At 40.0% G+C, this 22,511-nt stretch overlaps 1 protein-coding gene across 1 annotated transcript in view; it reads right to left on the bottom strand.

Annotated features, from left to right (window-relative positions):
• Positions 1-4,059, bottom strand: part of polr3a (polymerase (RNA) III (DNA directed) polypeptide A) — a 28,465-nt gene extending 24,406 nt beyond the window's left edge. The window contains exons 1-3 of the mRNA XM_051939541.1: positions 3,855-4,059; positions 3,240-3,375; positions 107-244 (exon numbers count right to left, since the gene is read on the bottom strand). Coding sequence (XP_051795501.1) covers positions 107-244; positions 3,240-3,375; positions 3,855-3,898 — 318 coding nt within the window. The 5' untranslated portion in view covers positions 3,899-4,059. The remainder of the gene's footprint in view (positions 1-106; positions 245-3,239; positions 3,376-3,854) is intronic.
• Between the last annotated feature and the right edge of the window lie 18,452 nt (positions 4,060-22,511).

A 22,511-nucleotide genomic window follows, 5' to 3' on the forward strand; every position in this document is an offset into this window, starting at 1 on the left:
TTCCCCTGCTTGGCCTTGCCACAATGTTTGAGTCTTAAAGTTTATGTGACCTACTATTTTACACATATAAACAGTCTTAATAATCAAAAAATAGTGTTAAACTTGCCTGCAAGATTCCTATGATGGCTTTGAAGTAGCCAACATGAAAACATGGCAGCTCCAGGTCCAGGTAGCCGTAATGTCCCAAACAATCGGCCAGGTTCTTCCCACATGTCAGACAGGGCCTGTCCTTCTCACTGGTACCCTGCAGGAAACATAATTGGAATACACCTATTAGTGTGAGGTTCATTACAGCAGCTACATGTGGCTATTTCTTACTTAAAATAGGTGACATTATTACACTACTTCTCGTGTATTTCCACCCTAAATATGTGCATCTCGCTCATTTACATCACAAGTCCCACAAGCCAAAGCACGCATACCTGCCATAATTTGACTATGTTTGGAATTGATACTGCAAGTCCTTAAAAATACAAACAGAAAACAATAAAATGAATAAAACACTGAAGACGCCAGAGCTATAAGATGATTTGTTGTTAGACTGCTGTAGTCAGAATATGCTTTGAGTATGAGATAATCATAATAGAACATTCAGTGGAACCATAAATGTTCTGTATGTGTGCACAAATTGTGAAGCCTCTTTCTTGTAATTTTAAAATATATTTTCTTTCTATTTCTTAATCACTTTTGTTTAGATTATCACTGTTCACCTGTTTGAGATGTGGCATGATGTAATATCTATCTGTTTTCTATAACTTTTACATTTTGTGTGGCTGCTACCGTGGGCCAGGTCTCTCTTGTAAAAGAGATCTCTAATCTCAATGGGACTCCCTGGTTAAATAAAGATAAATAAATAAATAGTCTCTCAACATGCTGGTTGGGAAACTTCTGCTCTATTTTTTTACCCACATAATTATCACTGGCATTGCTTTTGCATGGTGAGAAAAACCACCACAACAGACACCGACAGAGGAGAGGAAATAGAAGCCACATCTCCTTTCTATCCTCATGGGCAATATGAGATCGCAAGACAAAAAGAGAGATGAGCTTGCTGTCTTTGCAAGGAATAGAGGGGACTTTTCTGAGTGTAGAGCCACATGCTTTAAAGAAACAAAGCTACAGGAATTACCCTGGATGGTATTGATACCTTTAATGACTTCTAGCCAGAGAGAAAAAACATCCAAAAGCAGCAAAGAAAAAGCTTGCCGGTTATACTAACAAGAAATGGTGTCACCCTTGAACCTGTTCCATTAAGGACGCTAAGAAAAGTAGGATTCAAGTCCATCACATGAATTGACTGAACCTAAAAATGCGTCAGGGTTAGACCAGGTCCATAAAGGTAAGTTCATCTCAAACAATCAGGGGAATTTGATACTGGTTCAAGTCATCAAGGTAACTGTGTATGCAGCCTGTTCTTTAGCTCACTTTCTGTAAATTTCTAATTTTGGACTGACAATGCGTAACAAAATCTAATAATGTTGTCGCGAGTAATTGAGCCTGAACTACACACACAGGTCAATTTATTAGGTACATCTGATTAAATCTAATGCAATCAAATAAAACAGCTCATGAACTCAGAAACTTTACTTCTATAAAGCTTCTGCATTTTCATATTTTGGTGACGCTGTCATAAAGGTGATAATTGTACATTTTTTTATTAATATTACTGGCAAACTAGTGAGTAGTGGGTCTGCATTGTACTTTGTTATATTTAGAGGCGTTCTTAATGGTGTTTTGACCGTATTTACATAAATAAGCAGAAAAATCTATTAGGAACACCTTCAAACCTGAGTCTAGCACAGTTGATCAGTGGTTAGCTCTTTCACCTTTCAGCTAGAAGACCGTCAGTTCGCATCCCCGTTTTGCTGGGATCTTTCTACATGGAGTTTTCATGTTCTCCCTGTGCATCGGTGGGCTTTCTCCCACCGTCCAAAAATATGCTCAGGTTAATTGGGGGGCCGAATTTCGACAACGCTCGTCACCGCGCACAAAATGGGAAAAAAATCGAAAACACGGACGTTGGATTAGCGGTGCACCGCTGAAGCCGGCGTTGGTTTAAGCGTTGGTTTAGCGGTAGCGAGCGTTAGTTTAGCGGTGATGCCAGCGTTGGTATAGCGGTAGCGAGCGGGGGGGGGGGGCTTCTACAGCTCATCGCCGCTGCTTGGGACACACGTCTCAATTCTGATCACAGATGTATTAAAAATGACTCCCGAGACACACACATGTTTTGCACACACTGTTGCTCAGTGAAATCTGGCTGGTACAACCGTGTCCGACCAGTAGCGCAAACGCGGAAATGCCCGGCAGCAGCCGACCACGCGAGTTTCGTGTTGCGGTGACGGACTGGCTTGGCTCTGTGCCAAATCAAATTTTCAAAATCATCTGGCGGGCCAGATATTATTCCTGATGGGCCAGTTTTGGCCCGCGGGCCGCCAGTTACCTACCACTAAACAGTGACATTAACCTTGCATCTCGCCTAAACAGCGGTAAAAGTACTGGCATTAACCATGGCATGTTCCCTAAACAGTGGCATTAACCATGGAATCTCTGCTGGCATCTCCAGAGGCCACTGGAAATGCCGCTGCGGCAGTGGCATCTGCCCAAACAGTGGCATTAACTGTGGCACCGCGTCGGTGCCACAAAAAGTGTCACTGCTAGTGGCACAAACAGTGGCACCGCGGCGGTGCCACAAAAAGTGTCACTGCTAGTGGCACAAACAGTGGCACCGCGGCGGTGCCACAAAAAGTGTCACTGCGGCAGTGGCATCTCGCCCAAACAGTGGCATTAACCGTGGCATCCGGCGCGGTGCCACAAAAAGTGTCACTGCACAGTGGCATTAACCGTGGCACCGCAGCGGTGCCACAAAAAGTGTCACTGCTCGCTGCCAGTGCCACAAATCGGACCTGCTGTCTCTCTAAATTTGCTTTATAGAATAGATCCCTCCTCACATTTTTGTTCTCACATGGCACTTTTTGTTGTTTACATCCCTCTGTGTGCTAATCCTTCAACCACATGTGGCTTCATCCACTCTGTTGCTGAGACTTCAGACTACGTATCCCAGTGTTTTCTCACATTATTATATTGTATTGTATTTCATGTATTGGTTTATAATTTAAAAACTCACATATTTCAGGCACAGTGATAGATCAATTTCACTGCAGGATTCTTAGATTATGTGTCTAGTTTTTCTTGTGTCACTGCAAACCAAATTAAACAGTCCTAGTACGTATAATCTTTACCATACGGTGGTCCAGCACTCCATAGGGCAGTGGGGAGTGTTTGGTGTCCTGGCTGTACAGATTCTTACTGACCACCTGGATGTGGGCCTGCTGTCGCATCTGCTCAGCAGATTTCATCCCGAAGCAGATGTGGCTTCTGCAGAACAAACAGAGAAGCAAAGAAAATCAAAGGGTTAATATCTCACGTTGAAAACAATATAATGTCTGCTTTCTTGTCTTAACAGCAGAACTCCTTCATCAAACAGGACATGTAGCCCTGTTGAGACAAAAAGTGATGAGAAGAAAACAGGATTTTCGTTTTTTTTTTAATCTTCTCTTGACTAAAGCATTTTATTTAAATTCATTAGTAGCCAACATGTCGAAAAAAGTACTACATATGCTAACATTTTAACTGTATTTGCCATAAACTTCAGCGAAGTGTCAAAGTTAGCTTCGTGAAATTGCAGGATTACATCTAGTTACGTTAATGTAAGTACAAATGCGTTATCTGGCAGTTTGTTTGGGTCACTGTAGTCTTTCTGTTTCTACATTAACGCACTTGTCAAGAGCCTCACTGCAACTGTGTAAATGCGGCTAACCGGCGAGCTAACAAGCTAGCTGACAAGTTACACTTACATTTTTTTCGCCACATCTGTCTCTCTGAACTGCTCCTTCACCATTTTGGCTGCTTCTACTCAACAAATACCCACACAAGAAATTAAACTGTCTTTATTGCAGTTCGCTAGGGTTTACGGATAACCAGCATGCTATCATTCTTTCTCCCATGTTGTGGAAATGCTAGCAGCCAGCAACACGCAATGTGTTGATGGCATGTGAGCCACCGTGGTGCCTTCAGGCTCGTCATGTTCATTTAGCATTTCATCATATTTATTCATAAAAGCTAACGGGCTGGTGGGGATTTTAGGAAACGTGAAAGGAATCTGTGTAGTTTCTGACTCAGAATTCTAATTTTTATTTGTCAACCTGTTTTAAACATGAGAAAATGACGGGTAATTTTTCACCTTAAACAAAAAACACCACCAAATAATTTCAACCTGATTTAATCCTAAATTTTCAAACAATTCTTTTTATTGTATTATTTTCATATTTTATTATTTTTTTCTATTTACACCTCCTTGGTTATTTGAATTTGCAGGCAAATCCACGAAAAATCGTTTTGAATATTAACATCTCAGAAAAAACAAGCTTTTATGTAGTCATTAAAGGCATCAGACGTGATAACCAACAAAAGTAAGAAAGAGAAGACAATTGAAGCAAGAGCATCAGTAGAGAGTGTGTGCTGACACCTAGCGGCAAAAATGTGAAATGAGTCCAAAGAGGTTCGGTTAGAAAGGTTATTTGCTTCCATCTATGATTAAAAACAAAATAAAATACTGAAATCAAATCTTGTTTTAATGTTGTCCCTTGAAGTATTGACAGCTGCACGTTTGTAAGCACAAATACACTTTGGAAAGTTCATGTAAAACATCCAATGTGAAATATGAGAGTTAAATCAACCAAAATCAAACTTATTTGTATAGTTCGTTTAAAAACAACTTTTGCTGACCAAAGTACTGTACATGTTATCAGAGAGGCAGCAAAAATATGTGGACAAGACAATACAAAATTTGTAATATCAGCTAAAGATATCAACTTGTTCTTCATTCAGGAATGTGGAGGTTAGGACATGGGATTTTCACTCTGAAACCAAGATTTTTGCCTCATGAGTACCTCTTTACACACAAGCTGGCCACAATATTTTAATATCAACCTTGTTTAACATTATTATTGGGCATATAAGGAAATACATTTATTCACCCAACAAAATGGCAAATTACAAAGGAAAAATAGAATAAACAATGCCGTTTTGTAAAGTTGCACTACTGTTTTATCCTCACTAACAATGAGACAATGTATGCACAATAAGATAATATAGTGTAAACCTTTAAAACCATAACTCATCACTGAAATATATTATTTGGGTGGAATAAGCCTTTAAAACTACAAGCACTTGGACACATAGTAATATTTTGTTCGATAAAACAATTTAAAACTATAAATTGTTAGTTTGTGTATTATGTGAGTGAAATGCACTTTTAAAATTGTAAGTAATTGGTCACAAAGTAGTATTTGGGTGCAATATACCTTTAAAATCATAAGTACTTGGACACAAAGTGGTATTTTGTTTGGAATAAACCTTTAAACCCATAAACTGTTGGTTTAAAAATATTATTTGGCTAGAATAAATCTTTTAAAAGGCTAACAAAAGTACTATTTGGGTGGAACAAGATTTAACACTGTGGCTACTTGGACAAGGAATAACATTTTGAAATGAATAAACTTGTAAAGCCATAACTCAGTTAAAGCAATAAACCTTTAAACCATAAGTAACTGGATACAAAGTCACATTTTGGGTAGAATACATCTTTAAAATTATAACTTGTCAGCTTGGAAATTCTGTTTTGGGCAGAATAGACCTTAAATTGAAACAATATATATTTTAATGGCTTGTGTAAAGCTGGCTCGATTGAGAAACAATTTTTGTGTTTACAGGCCTCAGAGAAACAGCTGGGATTTAAAATACATTGAAGTGAATGGGTTATGCTTGAGGTTAGAATCAGGGAATAAATGTACTTTCTTAAATTTCACAGTATGCAGACATGGAAATGCCTAAGCTTGGTGTGTATTATATGCATTTTAGTATGCATTTTTGTACTTATAGCTGCATTCATATCATCCAATGGCAAAGTGACAATAATCCGATTATGAAGATTATTTCCAAAGGCGTATGTCCTCATTCACATACGTCACTGTAAGCCTATAAGTCACATCCATGTGTGTTTACTAGTCACTTTATCTCCCCCTCTTGTGTGATGTAAAGTAGAATATCCCTGGCATTTTTCTCTGTGTTGTATTTTTGTGTAAAATTGCAAATAAAATTGATTTTTTTTTAAATGTATGTTTACTAGTCCGACCTCTAGATGGCACCAAGAGTATTTCTAACAGCTGGAAAAACGCAGAGCAGGAGGAGGCACGGAGCCCAGACAAACCTGCTGTTCTACCTGTGTTGTTTGATGCACTGGCATGGAAGCGCTGATGGCCGCTGATGACTTCCTGATGAGAATTTCCTTCCTGTACATGCTTGTGCTGATTAATTGTTCTGTCAGCTTGTAACTACTGACAGTGAAAATTGGCTGCCTGAATCTGATTTTGCATTTTCTAATTTTGCTGCCACTTACATCTTCAGAAGGCCTCTAATTGAACCTCTAATATATTTTCCAACATGCTCTGGGGTTTTTTCATGGTGTCTTTGGAGACAACACTTCCCCTGAAGACCCTTTTCTCTGCGTGGATGTGGACACACGGATATATCAGTCTGTATGTAAAAGAGCATAACAAGTGATCCTCAAATACACTTGAGGGGTTTCTGCCAACAGTGCATCATGGGCAGCTCTGGGATCTCCCCTTAAAGTGCCTCTTGAGCATCTTCTGTGTACAGAACTGCATATCAAATACAGTGGAGAGGGCTAATCGTCCAATCATGGGCATAAACACTCACATACATTTACACTCAGTAGTCCCGCTGGAGGAATTAAATATCCCAGACCACTCAGATCTGCTCAGGAAAACTGTCTCTCTTAGGACCAGGGGATTGGTCCCTGTCCCTGTTTGATAGCGTTATATTTAGATTCAGATAAATGTCTTACATGGATTATGCAATTTTGTCATTTGTATGCATGAAATAGATTGTAGCATAGTGTAGATGCCATACTTTGGCATTTCTGGTTTGATTTTAAAGTGCATTCTGTAGTCTTAGCACTGTAAGTTGTATCTAATCTAATCTGATAAAAATGGCATTTGCAGTTAACCATGATTGTTTTTTTTATTTTTATTTAATTGACTAATCATTCAGTCTTTTAGGCCAGAAAATGATGAATTGTCTTCACCTCGGTTCTATATTGGTTTTGTTTAGACTAGTTTGGTTTACCACAAAACTGGACACAGAAAAGAAACTAATTCTTACTTTTGAGAAGCTGACACAAGGTAATATTTGTACATTGAAGCTCTTGTGTATGTGTTGACCAGATATTGTACAGTTTCCCAAATCTGCATAATTAGTAATAAATAATAACAAAAATTGCTAGTTTCAGCCACCTTTGGTTGATTTTTTTCATTTAATGGCTAATTCTTCTATCTTTTCGGCCACAAAATGCTAAAATAACTTGATATTGTTGGCTTTGTTCAGATTAGTTCCATTTACAGTGAAAATGGACACAGAAAAGCAGCTAATTCTTACTTTTAAGAGGCTGAAACAAGGCAATATTTGTGTGTTAAAGCTTAATGCTCAGGATTACTAATAAATAATTATAAAAATTGCTAGTTGCATTCATTCTCTAATGATTTTTTTGTCATTTAATTGAGCCAGAATATAGTGAATTGTCTTCACATTGTTGGTTTTGTTTAGACTAGCTCAACCTACATTGAAATTGGACACAGAAAAGCATCCAACTGACTAATCCTTCAGTCTTTTAGGTCAGAATATAGTGAAATGTCTTCACATTGTTGATTTTGTTTAGACTAGGTCAACTTATAGTGACAATGGACACAGAAAAGCAGCCAATCTTCACATCTGAGAAGCTGGTGCGAGTCAATATTTGGCCTTTTTCTGCGTGATAACTTACTCGGATGATCTATTATCCCAAATTATCCAAATTATCTTTCAGTTAATTGACACTGTACGCGCGCGGCAGACACAGTAGAATAAATAAATGATTACAAACCACTCAGAGTGGAGAGAAGTGCTCCTCTGTGCCCTCCTCATGTGATCAGTGCGGCAGCCTTTCAAAATACTTCAGTGCAACCCAGTGTTTACTCATCATACCATTTGCATTATGCAAAGCGTTATTTGTAGATCAATGTGACCACCATCTTTGTGTAATTAACATGAGTAATTACTGTGCTTAATTTACAGAGCCACCCAAGGTTCATAATGGGGCTGCAAAACATTGACCCATGACAATTGATTGATCCCTCCCTCCTTGAAAACCATGCCCCTGCTAATGACTAAGTAATGAGCAGATAGTGTGTGGCTAGGGTGGCTAACACAGCTTTCACTCTCCATATCCAGATTGGCTGAGCTCTCTACCTCCTCCCTCTTCCTCCTCCTCCTCCTCCTCCTCCTTACCATGTTTTCTGCAATGGTGTCAGCTCCTCGCTTAGAGGCCCCTCTTCCTCTTTCTGTGTGTGTGTGTGTGTCTGCACGCATGTTGTGTGTACTGCTCGGTAATCAGCCACACAGACTCGCCTTTGGTGGCTGGAGACTGATTCAATATTCCACTGGGTAATTTATGCAGAACTAATTCTCTACAGGAATGGAAGGGCTTGGAGGGAAGGCAGAAAGAGAGAGAGAGAGAGAGAGAGAGAGAGAGAGAGAGAGAGAGAGAGGGAGAGGGAGAGGGAGAAGGAGAGGGAGCGAAAACGCAGAGAGGAAGAAATCTGTGGTGAAATAATTATCCCCGGTGTCACTGTAGCAACATTCTGTGAAGTTGATGTCAATAAAATATTGAGCTACACAATCCATTTCAATTTCTCCTCAAAAAAGATGCTGCAGAGGGTTCGGGCGGCCGCAGGAATAAGGGCGCACGTGGAGGGAACGCGCACGTCCACGCACACACAAACGCATTTGTGTCAAACGCACAACAAGGCGGTGGCTGGCAACGTGTGCTGCTCACAGACTGACTGGGAAGCACATCATTGCCTGTAGTCATTTAACTTGTCAAAACAGCGGGGCTCCGTGTCTACTCATATTTGGATTTAGTGGGTTTGAATTACTGGAAATAAAGTGAAAGAGGATGAGATGAAAAATGAAATGAGGGGAGCTTCCCAGGAGAGCCATTGGGAGCACGCCATAGATTATGGTAATTTGTGATGGACGGGTTCGTAATAAGCGTCATAGTGCATTTCTGTGCATGTCTACGTATGGAGGCAGGGCGGGGATGGAGACGGGCCTCATTGTATTCTTCTCACAGCTCGTATTGATCAGCACCATGCACACAGAAATACATACTGCCGGATTCACAACAGTCATGACTGATCTATGAGCTCTGGTTGGACACCAGTAAGCACATCCGTCAGCTTTTTACTGTGTGAAAGTGTAATTTTAGGACATCAGATCTTCTTTTATGGACAGACTGGAAATTTGAAAATAATACTTTCACTAGTAGAACCTGCTGAAGGTTTAAGATGATCAGATTCATGCCTGAGGATGGACAGCTCGTTGGTTTGTTTTGTTTTTGCAAACTCGTACTTAATCTACACTGATAGTTTAGTGAATGTTGGTGTGAGCTATGACAAACACAGACTAACCAATTAAAGATAAAGGTCATCAACAGTGCATCAAGACAGCGTGGAGTGAAAGAATATGTAATAACAGCAACAATATTGTATAAAGGGCACACTAGCGTAAACCTTTTAACTTGAGATTATTTCCATTATATTAGAAATGATGTTTTCTTGTTAGGAGTCTGGTTTTGTCTTGTTTTGATGGTCCAACACTTTAAAATTCCCTTTTAAAATCATGTAAAACACAATAAAGCTCTTAGTCCCACTGATAAGGCAGGTCTGCACTCCACCGCTTAACACCTCTGTACTACGAAACTGTATTTGGAGTAAGTGAGGTAACAGTTTAAACAATTTCAACCATGTATTTGCACATGTTTAATGTGCATTTGGAAAAGCACAACCACAAAAACTAAATGTAAAGACGGTAAATGGAAGCTGAAAATGATGAGATATGTCAACTGTCAACACGATTGTTTTCTGAGCCTCACTGTGTCATTCAAGGCCACAATGTTCAGAACACAAGATGTACCTAAAACAAAAGTTCGATGAGGTTTGAATGTATAAAAGCCTGCAAGATAGATCACATACACTCAACAAAAATATAAACGCAAAACTTTTGTTTTTGCTCCCATTTTTTATGAGATGAACTCAAAGATCTAAAACTTTTTCCACATACACAATATCACCATTTCTCTCAAATATTCACAAATCTGTCTAAATCTGTGATAGTGAGCACTTCTCCTTTGCTGAGATAATCCATCCCACCTCACAGGTGTTCCATATCAAGATGCTGATTAGACACCATGATTAGTGCACAGGTGTGCCTTAGACTGTTGGGTCTATGATGCACATGGGGCAGGGTGAAGAGGTTTTAACTTAGTTATTTAAATTAAAGTGTATTAGGACGGTGTTTAGTTGCACTTTGCTTGTTCATTTGTGCTCTACCTGTGTTGTTCACAATAAACCTACAAGTGAACCAAAGATCACTGAATCTTCTTCTTAAGCGTGTCAGAATAATTTACTATTATGCAGTAAATGTGGCAAACAAACAAAAAAATCACCACAGGTTTTAGCACTATGGCAGTGATTAACTTATTTCCACATTTATCACCGTGGTATTTTTGATGTAAGAGATCAATGTGGATTCAAAAAACGTCTACTGACCAGACAACGGTCTTAAAAATTAGCATCACCATTAATGGAAGAGCCTACAGAGCTCAGTGCACAGACAGTAAGCAAGGAATGTGAGAGTTCTTTGAGCTACAAGAGATTTCAAACCCATTTTATTGCTTTCTGACTTCGTAGATAGATGCAAAAAAGAGAACCTGATGAAGCCCATACAACCTACATGTTGACCTCAAAAGATTCACAGCAAGTCTATTTATCGATTTAAATAATGTTTTTAAATGAGTTCTTTATTTGCTCCTGAAACGGTTCAACATCACCGACGTTGCAGCTAAAAGATTAAGGGCCAAAAATGTCTTACACTTTATAGGAATGACACTGAATGTGACAGTATTGAATTCATCCTCCACATAGTTGCTTTTTTCTTTTTCCTTTCTTTTTTTGTGAGCAGAATACAGGGATTACATCTGTAATTTTGTTTAAAAATCTCCTGACACGTGATGATATTAAACCGAAAATTATACAGAACGGAACAGTGGTATTGATAAACCTATTAATTACACATTTACACATTCTGCAGTTTCTTTACAGCTTTCCTTACTGCTTTGGCGGCAGCAGTTGAGTTGCTTTTACCCTTTTATTTCTTCATATAGGTTTAATATTACAGTTTGTTGCATTTGGGCTAAATATGCAGCTCTAGATCTGTCCATGCTGGAGTTGGTTATCTGTCAACACCCGTCCTTTCACGTAAACAAGATTCAAAAATCTAGTTAGTGAAAGTTTAGTAAATTAGATAATGAAATGATATGCTGTGTATGTTCAACTTGCTTCCTGGTGCAGGGCCCTTCTTTTATTCCCTGTGACAAGGAGAACAGCCCAACTTCTGCTTTAGGGGCAGCATATACATAATAAGACAAATCATGTTAACACTTCAGCATGTTGCCCTCAAACCAGAGCGATAAAGAAAACAGTCTGTCCTCTATGTGTAACTGGTACGCTAACAAGGACTTCTAATCTGACATGAATCAGTTGCCATAACGCTACCCTTCTCTTCTTTAATCTAAGCAACTGCAACAGGACTCCGTTTTCCCCTGGGGGTCAATAATTCTGATTTTAATACACGCCAGTCAGGCTGTCAGCTGTCACACATTTGTATATCTAGCAACGATGGAGAAATGTGCAGCCACTGGTGCAGTTATTGGAATTTGCACGATAATTCTGTGGCACTTAAAGAAATTCACAAGTTCTAAAATTATTGCGAATTTTATTAATCCCAAAGTGCATGTTGTGCCACTGAAGCAGAAAAGGGTAATATAGGAATAAACGCAGTGATAAATATTAAACAAACAAAATATTTTCATCATGCCAACACATGAGTCCCTGTCGAGTGCTCATGCTGACTCTGAACAAATTTTAAAATTGCCATTTATTACAGGTTCACGCTCAATTTCAGGAGAATAGACAGACAGTTGTTGTACAAATGTGCATGACTGGATATTCATACGGCTACAAAACGGAGCGGAATCTGCTGCAACAGCCACAGTCCACATGCCGAAGAATAATTTTATAGTTTCGCTCCATCTCTCGGTGGACATCCCTGCGCTCTCCTCCCAGACATCTCATTATTTTGCATCTTCATCACTCTTATTAAAGCCATATATCTTAACTTCAGGCCAGTGCCCGTCGATGCAGCGGAATACATACATGTCAAAACGTTATCTACATGTGTGATGCGGCGCTCTGTCCTGCACTCAAGAGGGCCATGTGCAAAATGAATAATTTATCCAAATGAATTATAATACCCGTATCTCCCCACCAAGGCTTTTGTCTGACTGAGATTCCTGCTCACATTTCAGTTCATACAGTTGGCCTTGCATAAACTAGATACCTCTCTAGACAGATTTGCATAGAAACACCCTGCAACGTGGTGAAAAGGGAGCAATTAGGATTCATGACGGCGCCTCCCTTCTGGATGCTCTGCTGCCATGTGAGACGGCAGGAGCTGATTGAAATGGAGGAGCATGGCCTTGTTCATGCGCCTCTGTCTTCCTCCCATCTTTCTGGCCCTGTGGTGGGAAGCAAATCAGCCTCCAGGACCGGTCTGGTCCTCTTCCTCTCTCCCTCCGTCGACCCTTTCATTGTCGTCCATCTCCTTTGCTTTGGGCGGGAACTTCTGGAAGAAGCCTGGAGGGAGTCACCTCTCATGGAGTGGGTTAACAACATCATCAAACATGGTGTGATTAGTAGTTAACGGATGCGGTGGGTCACATTGTGCAGTTGTTTGAAACAGGTGATGGAGTCCTTGCTGTTGGTGCCTGGCTCCTTGGAGCATGTGGGAGGTGTTTGACACAAACGAGGCTTCCAGCTCGCAGAACCAGGAACAGATGGTGCTGGAAAATGAGGCACCTCTCAGAAGCATTGAAACCTCCTCCACCGACCCTCCACACACTTCCCTCTCTCTCTCTCTCTCTCCTCCACAAATGCTCTGGTTTTCCCTCCTGCTCTCTATAAATGATCTTTTCTTTTGCAGAGATTACTTAAGAGCACTTGTTATCACATATATAAACTGATTTTTCCTTTCAATCATAATCAAACTGCCACAGAAGGGAGCAAATATCTGACAGGCTATAGTGGAAACACCAGGTGCTTTGGGTCATCCGCTGGTATGAGTTTTTGTTCACCTGGATGGAGCCAGCAGATGGCAGGATTGGGTTTGGGTCTCTCAAGGGAAAGAAAGCCTAAAGGCGAGGAAAAAAAGACACATTTCTTCACTCAGGCTGTGCTCCTTTAATCCAACACAGATAAATGGAGAGATAACATGAAAGCAGGACCATACAAGCATTTTAATGTATGTCTATCTGTGTGACTGTTATGGTGATTTATCCAGCTCTGGGTTCAGCTTGAGGTTTTTTTGGAGTCACAGTAAAGGAGTGAAGCTATTCAGAAATGGGTTTTTCAGTATATCTGGGCATAAATATGCACTTATTTCAGCAGTAACAGGAGATAAGAGATTAGAAACCTGACTGATGGACAGTTTCTACTGCCAGGTTGTGCAATAGGTTGACGGATTACAACAGAGCAATCAAAATACTATTAGTGTCCAAGATAAACATTAAAAGTGACTACTTTCCATTTCTTCTGTCCTCACTATTGCAACACTTGTTACATTTTCTACAATATTGAGTGTCATTTGTTAAATCATGAGTCCTTGATTTCACACATTCATAAACTACAGCAGACAGTGGAGATGTATAATGCCACAAATCATGATTCATGAAACTAAACTTTTCTGAGAAAATGAAACCAGGGGTCATCCATTGCCACATCCTACTTGTATTAATTTTGGTGTGATTAAGCAATCTTTGAGATTATTCCAATTTTTGATTTTCAGAAAAAAATTGATAACGTTGATGAAAATTTTTGCAGTTTGCATATCGTTGCAATTTAAAGTATCCCTAGATGAGCACATGATGCTGTCCAGCACAGTTTCTTTTTTTTTTGATAGCACCACTAGAAGTCAGCATCATAAATGTTTGAGTTTTATATGGATTCTGTAAATTAATAAAACGTTGTATTAAAATGGGACGTAGCCACTGGTTTGTGGCTATGTTGTCTATTTTATTCTAAACAAGATCACAATTTTGCAAATAAACATTGTGTTGTATTCAGGGAGATTTGAAACCAGTGTTACCAGATCATGCAATAGAAACAAGCAACCAGCTCTATGGAAACAAGGCCATAAAAAGCCCAAAAGCTGAACCGTCACATTGGATATAATGAGAGGTCTCTTGATAACAATATAACTATATACATTTATTTTGTTTGCAGTAGATTGACAGTAAACTCAGTCAACATAAAAACTTTGAATAGTTTACATTTTTAAAAACCTGATTCAAATAAAAGACATATGTGTTATGCAGAAGCAACAGTAAAACAGCAACTACACTTTAGAAAAAACCTACAACCTGCAATTGATGAGATTTGCAAGAAAAACAAGCCCAAAGTTGTTTATAATAAGCATACTTGGCAACACTGCTTGAAACTAGTAACTGAAACCATCAATCCATCTGGAAGATGTTTTCATAGGTAAAAGATTATATTAGAAAAAGGTTCATTTTCTCATAGACTTCAATACAATCAGACTTCTTTATGCAACCAGGGGAGTCTCCCCCTGCTGGCCGTTAGAAAGAATGCAGATTTGAGGTACTTCAACACAGGCTTCACATTTCAGATTCAGAAGCCACATTTATTTTTTACACGTAGTCCATGTTAATAAATCCTGTACTGAAAATTGAGTGCATTTCAGTAATCTGTTAAATAAAATCTCTTTCTGTGATCAGATTACAGTTGCATTGTTTCTTTTCTTGCACACCTCCACTCCATACTAGTTATGCGTGCATGTGGCAACCTTGAGGTCTATTCTATTTATAACAATCTGTTCCTGTTACTGAAGTGTTACTGTTACAGGATGTTGCATTGAAAGAGCACATCTGCTGAGATAACATGCATTACATAAATATAGATCTGCTTCATTTTATTAAATGTAAATAAATGACCCTAATAAATGATTGGTTAGTGACATAAACAAATGATAATGAAGTGGATTTCATAGATGTGAATAGTTTACAATAACTCCACTGAAACTGGTGGATTAGCTGGTAAAGACAGCACTGGACAATATCAATGAAGTGACCGACTAGTGTATGTATTTATAATGCATTTCTAATTTGCAGTTTAGACGAATGGTTCGTCTGCGTAGCTCGAAGCTTGTTGTTCTTCTGCACAAGAGAAAATGGAGCTCTGTGAATATCAGCAATGTTTTGTAAAGGTGTCTTACTGTCTGAATTGATGTAGGACAGCTTTGCGTTCACTGCAATGATTTTACATTTATAATATGCAAATAAACTACAGTAGCAGATTAGGAGGATGCAAAGTGGTTCACAGTTTATTGTATAATTGCTTGAATAATGTATGCAATAAAAGAACAAGCATTACATGTTCATTCATGTGGATAAGTAAATAGGTTAAGCTTATGAGAATAAAATATTTTGGTTTTCATAATGTCGTTTCGTGAGTCTTGGTAGCTTTATAAAGATTCTCAAGATTTATTAAAACACGTTATTTTTATTCTGCCAAAATGTGAGATGAGTGCAGCGTCGTTTTTATGGTCTGCCTAGTGCTTGGCTCCATTCAGCAGACTATGGTTTGTTTCATTCCAGTCGTGTTTGCTCCCCTCCTGAGCTCCTGTCTCCTGCAGCAATCTGTCTGAAAAATGCATACATAACATCCTGTGAAAATGGCTTTCTGCGGGGACTCCACTAAAAAGCCGCGCTGCATCTAATGTTACTGTCATTCTCCGCTAGGTCGACTTGATGGCAAAACATTTGCATACCGCACAATCTGAGAGATCAGAGTTGTGCAAAAGTGTGTGTGTATCTGTGTTTATTAATGCACATCACATTACCCCAATAATCCCATTTTTTATGTAAAGGGTCAGTTCACTTAAATTCCAAAAGGGCATATTTTTTTTACCGTAGACTGGTGGCATTTAGCCTTTATTAGTTTTCACTGAATTCAGTTTCTACTGAATAAGTCTGGCTGACAGGATCATCTGTGGGTTATTCAGCTCCATTGTATCTGGAAGGTGTCTTAAAATATCTGTGCATGAATCAAAACTACCTGTCTGCTTAGACAAAACAACAAGGAAGGTAGAAAAATATGTATGCGAGTCCTTGAGTTTGGCATACAGCATACTATTGGTGCATGCAGCTCGTGGTATTGACAGCATCAAGCCTGCACATATCTGGCTTGATAACACACCCCCTAATTCAATCATTTTTCCTGATCTCACCAGTGAACAAAACAGCAACCCAACTCCCAAATTTGTGTGCCACTGGCCAAAAAGACAATTAAGGCGGAGAGGAGGGTTATTTCATTACAAAGTCCTCTCCCTGGTGGAAAAGGAGTGCAGAAGATTCGATTCTCTGGCTGTGATTACCCGGCCCTCGGCTATGAGGTAGATGACTATGAATCAATTGTGTTCAAGGGGGGACTCTCACTGGGGTGTTGTAGTAGTTAAAGACAAGAGGCAGGCTACTAAAAAAGCAGCCGGCCTTGGTTAAACACACCATCAGGTAGTCTCATCGACTACATGCAGCACCTTAAATATTCATGCATACTTGAGGGAGGAAAGAAAGCAGCCATGGTGCCCCCCTTTTGCCTCCTGTATCCGCCATGGTTAAATGAGCAGTCGCTGTGACTTGATGGGAAATGTTTAGTCTTGCTCTGTGTCACCCAATCAGGATTTAATAAGTGCCCAAGACAATACTAATCACGCCAGGCTGCTCCTCATTATGGGTTTACGTAATGCCTGCGAGAGAACTCCCAGTCGTGTCACTGCTATGTTAAAGACCACAGAACAACATATAACATCATGTCTACATGAGCGAATGCGCCAAAGTCTGACTGTGCTGCTGTGTGGCGCATCGTGTGGAGTGCTACATAATGGAGAGTGAATGTAGTTTTTGCAAGTGTTTGACATTTGCGTCAAAAGATATAAGCTTGGCTACATTTTTCCATTTTTTCACAGTGTGTACCTCCTTCTATAGTAGGATAAATCTATAGATCTGATGCCACCACTTGACTCACCCATACTCGTGCTTATTCATTCCTACCCAGCTAATTCTGGCCTTGATCCCCCCCCCTTTTTCTTATCTTCCTGAATCCTTGGAAAAGATCAGCTCGACTCGACTAGAGGAGACCTGCATCCCATCCTCTCTGCCGCCACCACTCCACCTCCCCGACTGAAGTTCTTTTCTCTGACACATTCAATACCACCAACACTATTGACCTGACATATTGATGTGAAGGGGCCCTGGCTGCTAAGAGGCATCTGGCCGCAACATATTGAGCATGCAGTTGGCTGAAGGAGAGGACTGGTGCTGCAGTCCAGGACAGACAACAACAAAAAAACACCCTGCAAATATAGGCTAATTTCTGAATCAAACAACACAAAATGTTACATTTAGCGGATCAGAAAAGCAGTGTGCGAGCAGCAACAACAGGTGGCGCTAGTTCACCAGTCATCCTGCTGGAATCAGGTCTTGAAGCTGACACACTGAGCAGCATCAGTGTGTTATGATGACACAGACTGAATGAAAACATGGACTGCTACACTGGGTGCAGTAAGAAATGACATATTTTCTCTCTTGCTGACGTACAGAGGCTGACACTGAAATGAGCCATACCACCCCCAACACTCACACTCACACACACACACACACACTCACACACACACACACACTACCACCAATCCCATCATGCTCACTCCCTCCCCCATCCCCTTGAGGAATAAGAGGGGATTATGTCAAAGCAATTCAATTGTATGAGTGGAGGTAATGAACTCTTCCTTTTATCTATTCATTTGTGTATTTAACTATTTATTTGTGCCTGTTATCAGCAGATATTAATCAGAAACGGGAGGATGTAGGATATTTTTGATGACAAACTAATTGGCAGAAGATCAAAATGCTTCTTTTTCTGAGAAAGGTGTGTGTTATGATTGTATCTGTTGACGCCGTTTTCACGTTATTTTATTAAAATGGGGTCTCGGATATGGATACACAATTGCTGTAAAGTATTTAAATTGTCTTTACACTCATGTTTTCCCTCTCTGACAATAAGACAGCCACTCCTTGTTTAGAGTTGGCCCTTTTTCTATTTAGGTCAGTGGTCTCTAGTCCATTTCATGTTCTGTTGCCTCTACAGTGCCTAAATTGCCCAGCAGGCAGGTGCCATTAGAGCAGTTTGTTTGCAAGGTAAGCAGCTATGAGAAGTGACAGCAGTAGAATTACTAATGCACTTTGGCTGTCATTTCTCTCTGAAAGCCCCTGCAGGGAGGGCCTGATTAAATTGATATTCAACCTTCTGCATGTTGTGGGCCCAGGCTTCATTAGCATAGGGTTTAGATGACACAGAGAGAGGGCTGGCATTAGTGTTGTAGGAAGCAGTTAGACACTGTGCTGTAACTAATTTTCCAATTATAATGGGTGCCTACAATGTAGCATATTAGTGATTCAAAGCACATTATTAACAGAGCATGTATGTTTAAAAATCAAGCGAGAACGTGCGAGAGAAGAGGTTGTGAATTCACTCAGCGGTAGTTCACGGGAAGTGTCATTACACATTAAAATGGATCAAAACAAAAGTGAGCCTTGAGCTGCCATGTTTTAAATCGACAAAAATAGCATCCTCTCAATGTCGACTCCGTTATTATTCTGTATAGGTGAAGGGAAGGTTAAAGTTAAGGTCTAGTTATACAAGAAAAGCAGCTCAGTCACTGTAGCACAATTGTGCTTGTGGCATTAGCCATGCTGGATGTTGGGCATTGTAATGATTCCTTACAGGGGTAGTTGGTAAACTATGGAACTGGTGAATTAAAGGTGAACATTCTAGCACAGAGTTACAATAACTCATGACTCCTTTCAGTGAAATAAAAGGTTATTTAATACAATTTTCCCAAAAATCTCACATAAAAAATACTTTCACAATAGGAATAGTGATTCTTAAGCAAATTTCTATAGTTAGAAGTCCTGCATGGGGCGACTTTTCAGTAAATTGTTAAAAAGTGTCAATGTCCCAAACATATATATAGATTTTTTTAGCTAAACTACTGTACTGTAAAGGTAGGTATTTTTCACCATGAACCCTGCTATAAAATGCAGTGAAACTGCAATGAAAACCAGTGAGCTGCTGCTGTTCCCGCCCCCTTCAGGAAGAAAGCATTGTTTTGATCTCTGACTGACAACTGGAGCTGAGAGGCTAACTAGTTGTGAGTGGGCTTTAGGAGTGGCAGAAGTAAATATCGTCATATCTTAGCTTTCATTTTGAACCTCCAACCAGAAAACACAATAAAAACGAACTTTCACCACAAGGGACCTTTAAAATCAGACAAACACATTTTTGTGCATTCACTTTGTTTTCATTCCGACTTTGCTGAAAATATTTTGAACCTGATGTGCTCATTGAAGCTGGCTGCATCGCTCCCCCTCGTTAATGTACACATTGTCCTCCAACGTGAACTTTGCCATGTACAGCGATGCGCTATACCAGTGCAGTGGGAAACCCATTGCTCACTGACCTCTCTTTAACCTGAATAGCTGTTTTACTGGCTACACACTGAGACAAGCTGTCTATCAAGTGTGCACTCAGTGAGGACAAATGCAGCCTGACCCACCCTGCTTTCCTGGGCGGACAAAGTACAGGTAAGACTGATGGTATTTAGAGAAGATTTACTGTGCTGTTTATCCAGTTTCCTGGCAGCACCAATACAGATTGTAGAATTTATCAAGAAATAGAAGCAAAAAAGTACACATTTAGAGTGTTAATTTGCATTGTGATATGATATTTCATGTAAATGGGCTTACACTCTGTTGGCTTTGTTGATGTATGTTTTGCTGCGTGGCATGTAAATAATCTTCTTGACAGCGTCCTCCTTCACGCATCCAATAAAACTCGAAAAAATCCTCCGAGCTCCCTCCAGCATAAGCTGTGTGTTAACATCACAAAACTGTGGTGAGGGCTGCAGTTAGCACTGAGCAAATATTTAAAGTCACCACTAAAGACATCATCACCACTGCAAATAAATGAATTGAATTCTGCTTATAGCCTCCACCCCCCCTCCTCTTACCTAAATGGATATTTGATCCCTGGGGAACACCTAGTGCTTTGCAATCTGCGCCAGCTTCCTGGTGGCGCTTCCCCATCTCTCCGAGAAGCGAGCACTGACTTTGAAGTCTGTGAAGCTGATGATAAATATGCTAATGTGTCTGGAGGTGACTTGACGTAGCAGATAGCGCTGTGAGGGGAAAGTGCCACCCATCGTTTAATATATGGAGAAAAGGAGTGAGAGGCGGGGAGGAGGGAGGAGGAGGGAGCATCACGCTACTGATAAGGCATAACAAGGATAAACAATGGGAGTAAAAGAGCGATTAAATTGTTGTTTTGTCTGATTCGGGGCATTGATCTGTGCATACATGACCATCGCAAGGCAAAAATGTCATCTGCATTTCAAGCTGCAAGGGCTGATTGATCAAGTGGTGTATGCATCATGGACTGCAGAACATAAAGCAGGGGTCAGAAATGTCAGTCTGCTGCGAGTTCAAATGCCTTAAAACCGTCACAAAATACCTCCTGAAGGTTGCTTCGTTGAACTGTATTGACAGTTAGGCTGCTTTAAATCTGTGTTTTTTGAAATGTTTTGGCTTGTTAGCCAAGAAAAACAAGGTAATATTACTGATTAAACATTTCAGTTAATTGTAGCTCTTGCAAAACTGGAAATCTGGAATATTATATATCAATGATGCAACCAGATGATGTCACGAGTTCAGCAACACCTTAGATATGGAAGCAAACACACCGCAAATGTGTGAATCTTTTCAGCATTATTTAAATTCTTGCTTATTTCAGTACCTGAGCAAGATAGCTATAGTTTCTTTCAGGTAAGGACTATTAAAAATAGCTAAGATATGGTTAATGTTATGTTTAAAAAGGCATGTTTCAGTTGCACAGCTGTAGACAGACCTGTTTAACAATCTGCACTTGCTTCTTGGCCTTCAGACCTGTACTTCCTGCTGATCTGATATAAATTGGAAGAATCATCAAATATGGACTTTTGCCTAAGGATACTGGGCTGGGAAACATACGACTACGAAATTAAAGTATCTGAACCTGGACGTCAGTCTGTAAACTGTTTTCAGACAGTTAAAGAAATAATTTTATCACATGTACAGCTACCCGGAGGGTTTGTTCAAAACCTATAAAACTGTCTTGCTGCTTGTGATTTCTCAACCTTTGGATTTGTTGTTCAGGATGCTGCTGCAGATCGGAACTTAAACTTTATAGAGCTGATGATGCAAAGTTGTACTAAACCAGAGTTGTAATTTATCACAAAAACAGCCACAATCATCTCAATAGCATATAGTTTACGGATACGGGTTGCTGCCAAACAGTCTCCCACACTATTGATAGTAACGGTAAAAAAAAATGCATTGGTTTTTTACCGTGACAAAAGTCAAACAAGTGTGCCATCAGCTCTCCAACTGCCATGAGTTATTTAAAAGTGTGAGCAAACCAGATCGGGAGAAATGCCTGTTTTAAAATAGAAAACTTTCACTTCAACCCGGGGCCTATAAAAGTACATGTGCTAGTTAATGGAATTCTGCAATTCATACATTTCATGCCTCTGGGCTTTTTTGCTATTCTGTGTGCTCTTACCACTGTTTACTTCTCTGAGTGAGACCTTCTACTTGGCAAATACATGCAAACTGTCTCCTTATGTCTGTAGTGCAGAACGTGCCAAGCTGCTGTCTCTCAGTCTGAACACAGATTTGATACCCTCAAGGTGACAGCAGCAGATCTGTTGCAGGTGTCAAAAGCAACATCAGGGTTGTCAGAAAGCATCGCTCCACGTGACTCAGATCTCGGAGTGGCTCAGACATATTTAGGGTACCGGAAAACAGGGTAAACACTCAAAATTCTGGGCGTATTTCTGAATAAAATGTTTGGAGAAGATGAAAGAAAAAAGTGGCTGTTTTTTGGTGTAAAATCTAGTTGCTTTCATCCATTCTGCAGGGAGATCTCCCTTATCGGCTTGTGCATCTCAAGGTGGCGTTTGATATTAATGCCTCAAGAGTGGCTTTCCGCTTCAAGTGTGTTGCGGACAAGCTGTAGGTGTCACTGTCGATGTGGCTTTGAGCTCCACCAGTTGGGAGTCCAGAGCGCCACCCAGCCCCCTTTGTAGGAGACGTCGTAAGTCAGATGTTCAGA

The sequence above is a fragment of the Acanthochromis polyacanthus genome, chromosome 19 (assembly GCF_021347895.1).
Source record: "Acanthochromis polyacanthus isolate Apoly-LR-REF ecotype Palm Island chromosome 19, KAUST_Apoly_ChrSc, whole genome shotgun sequence".
NCBI lineage: Eukaryota > Metazoa > Chordata > Actinopteri > Pomacentridae > Acanthochromis > Acanthochromis polyacanthus.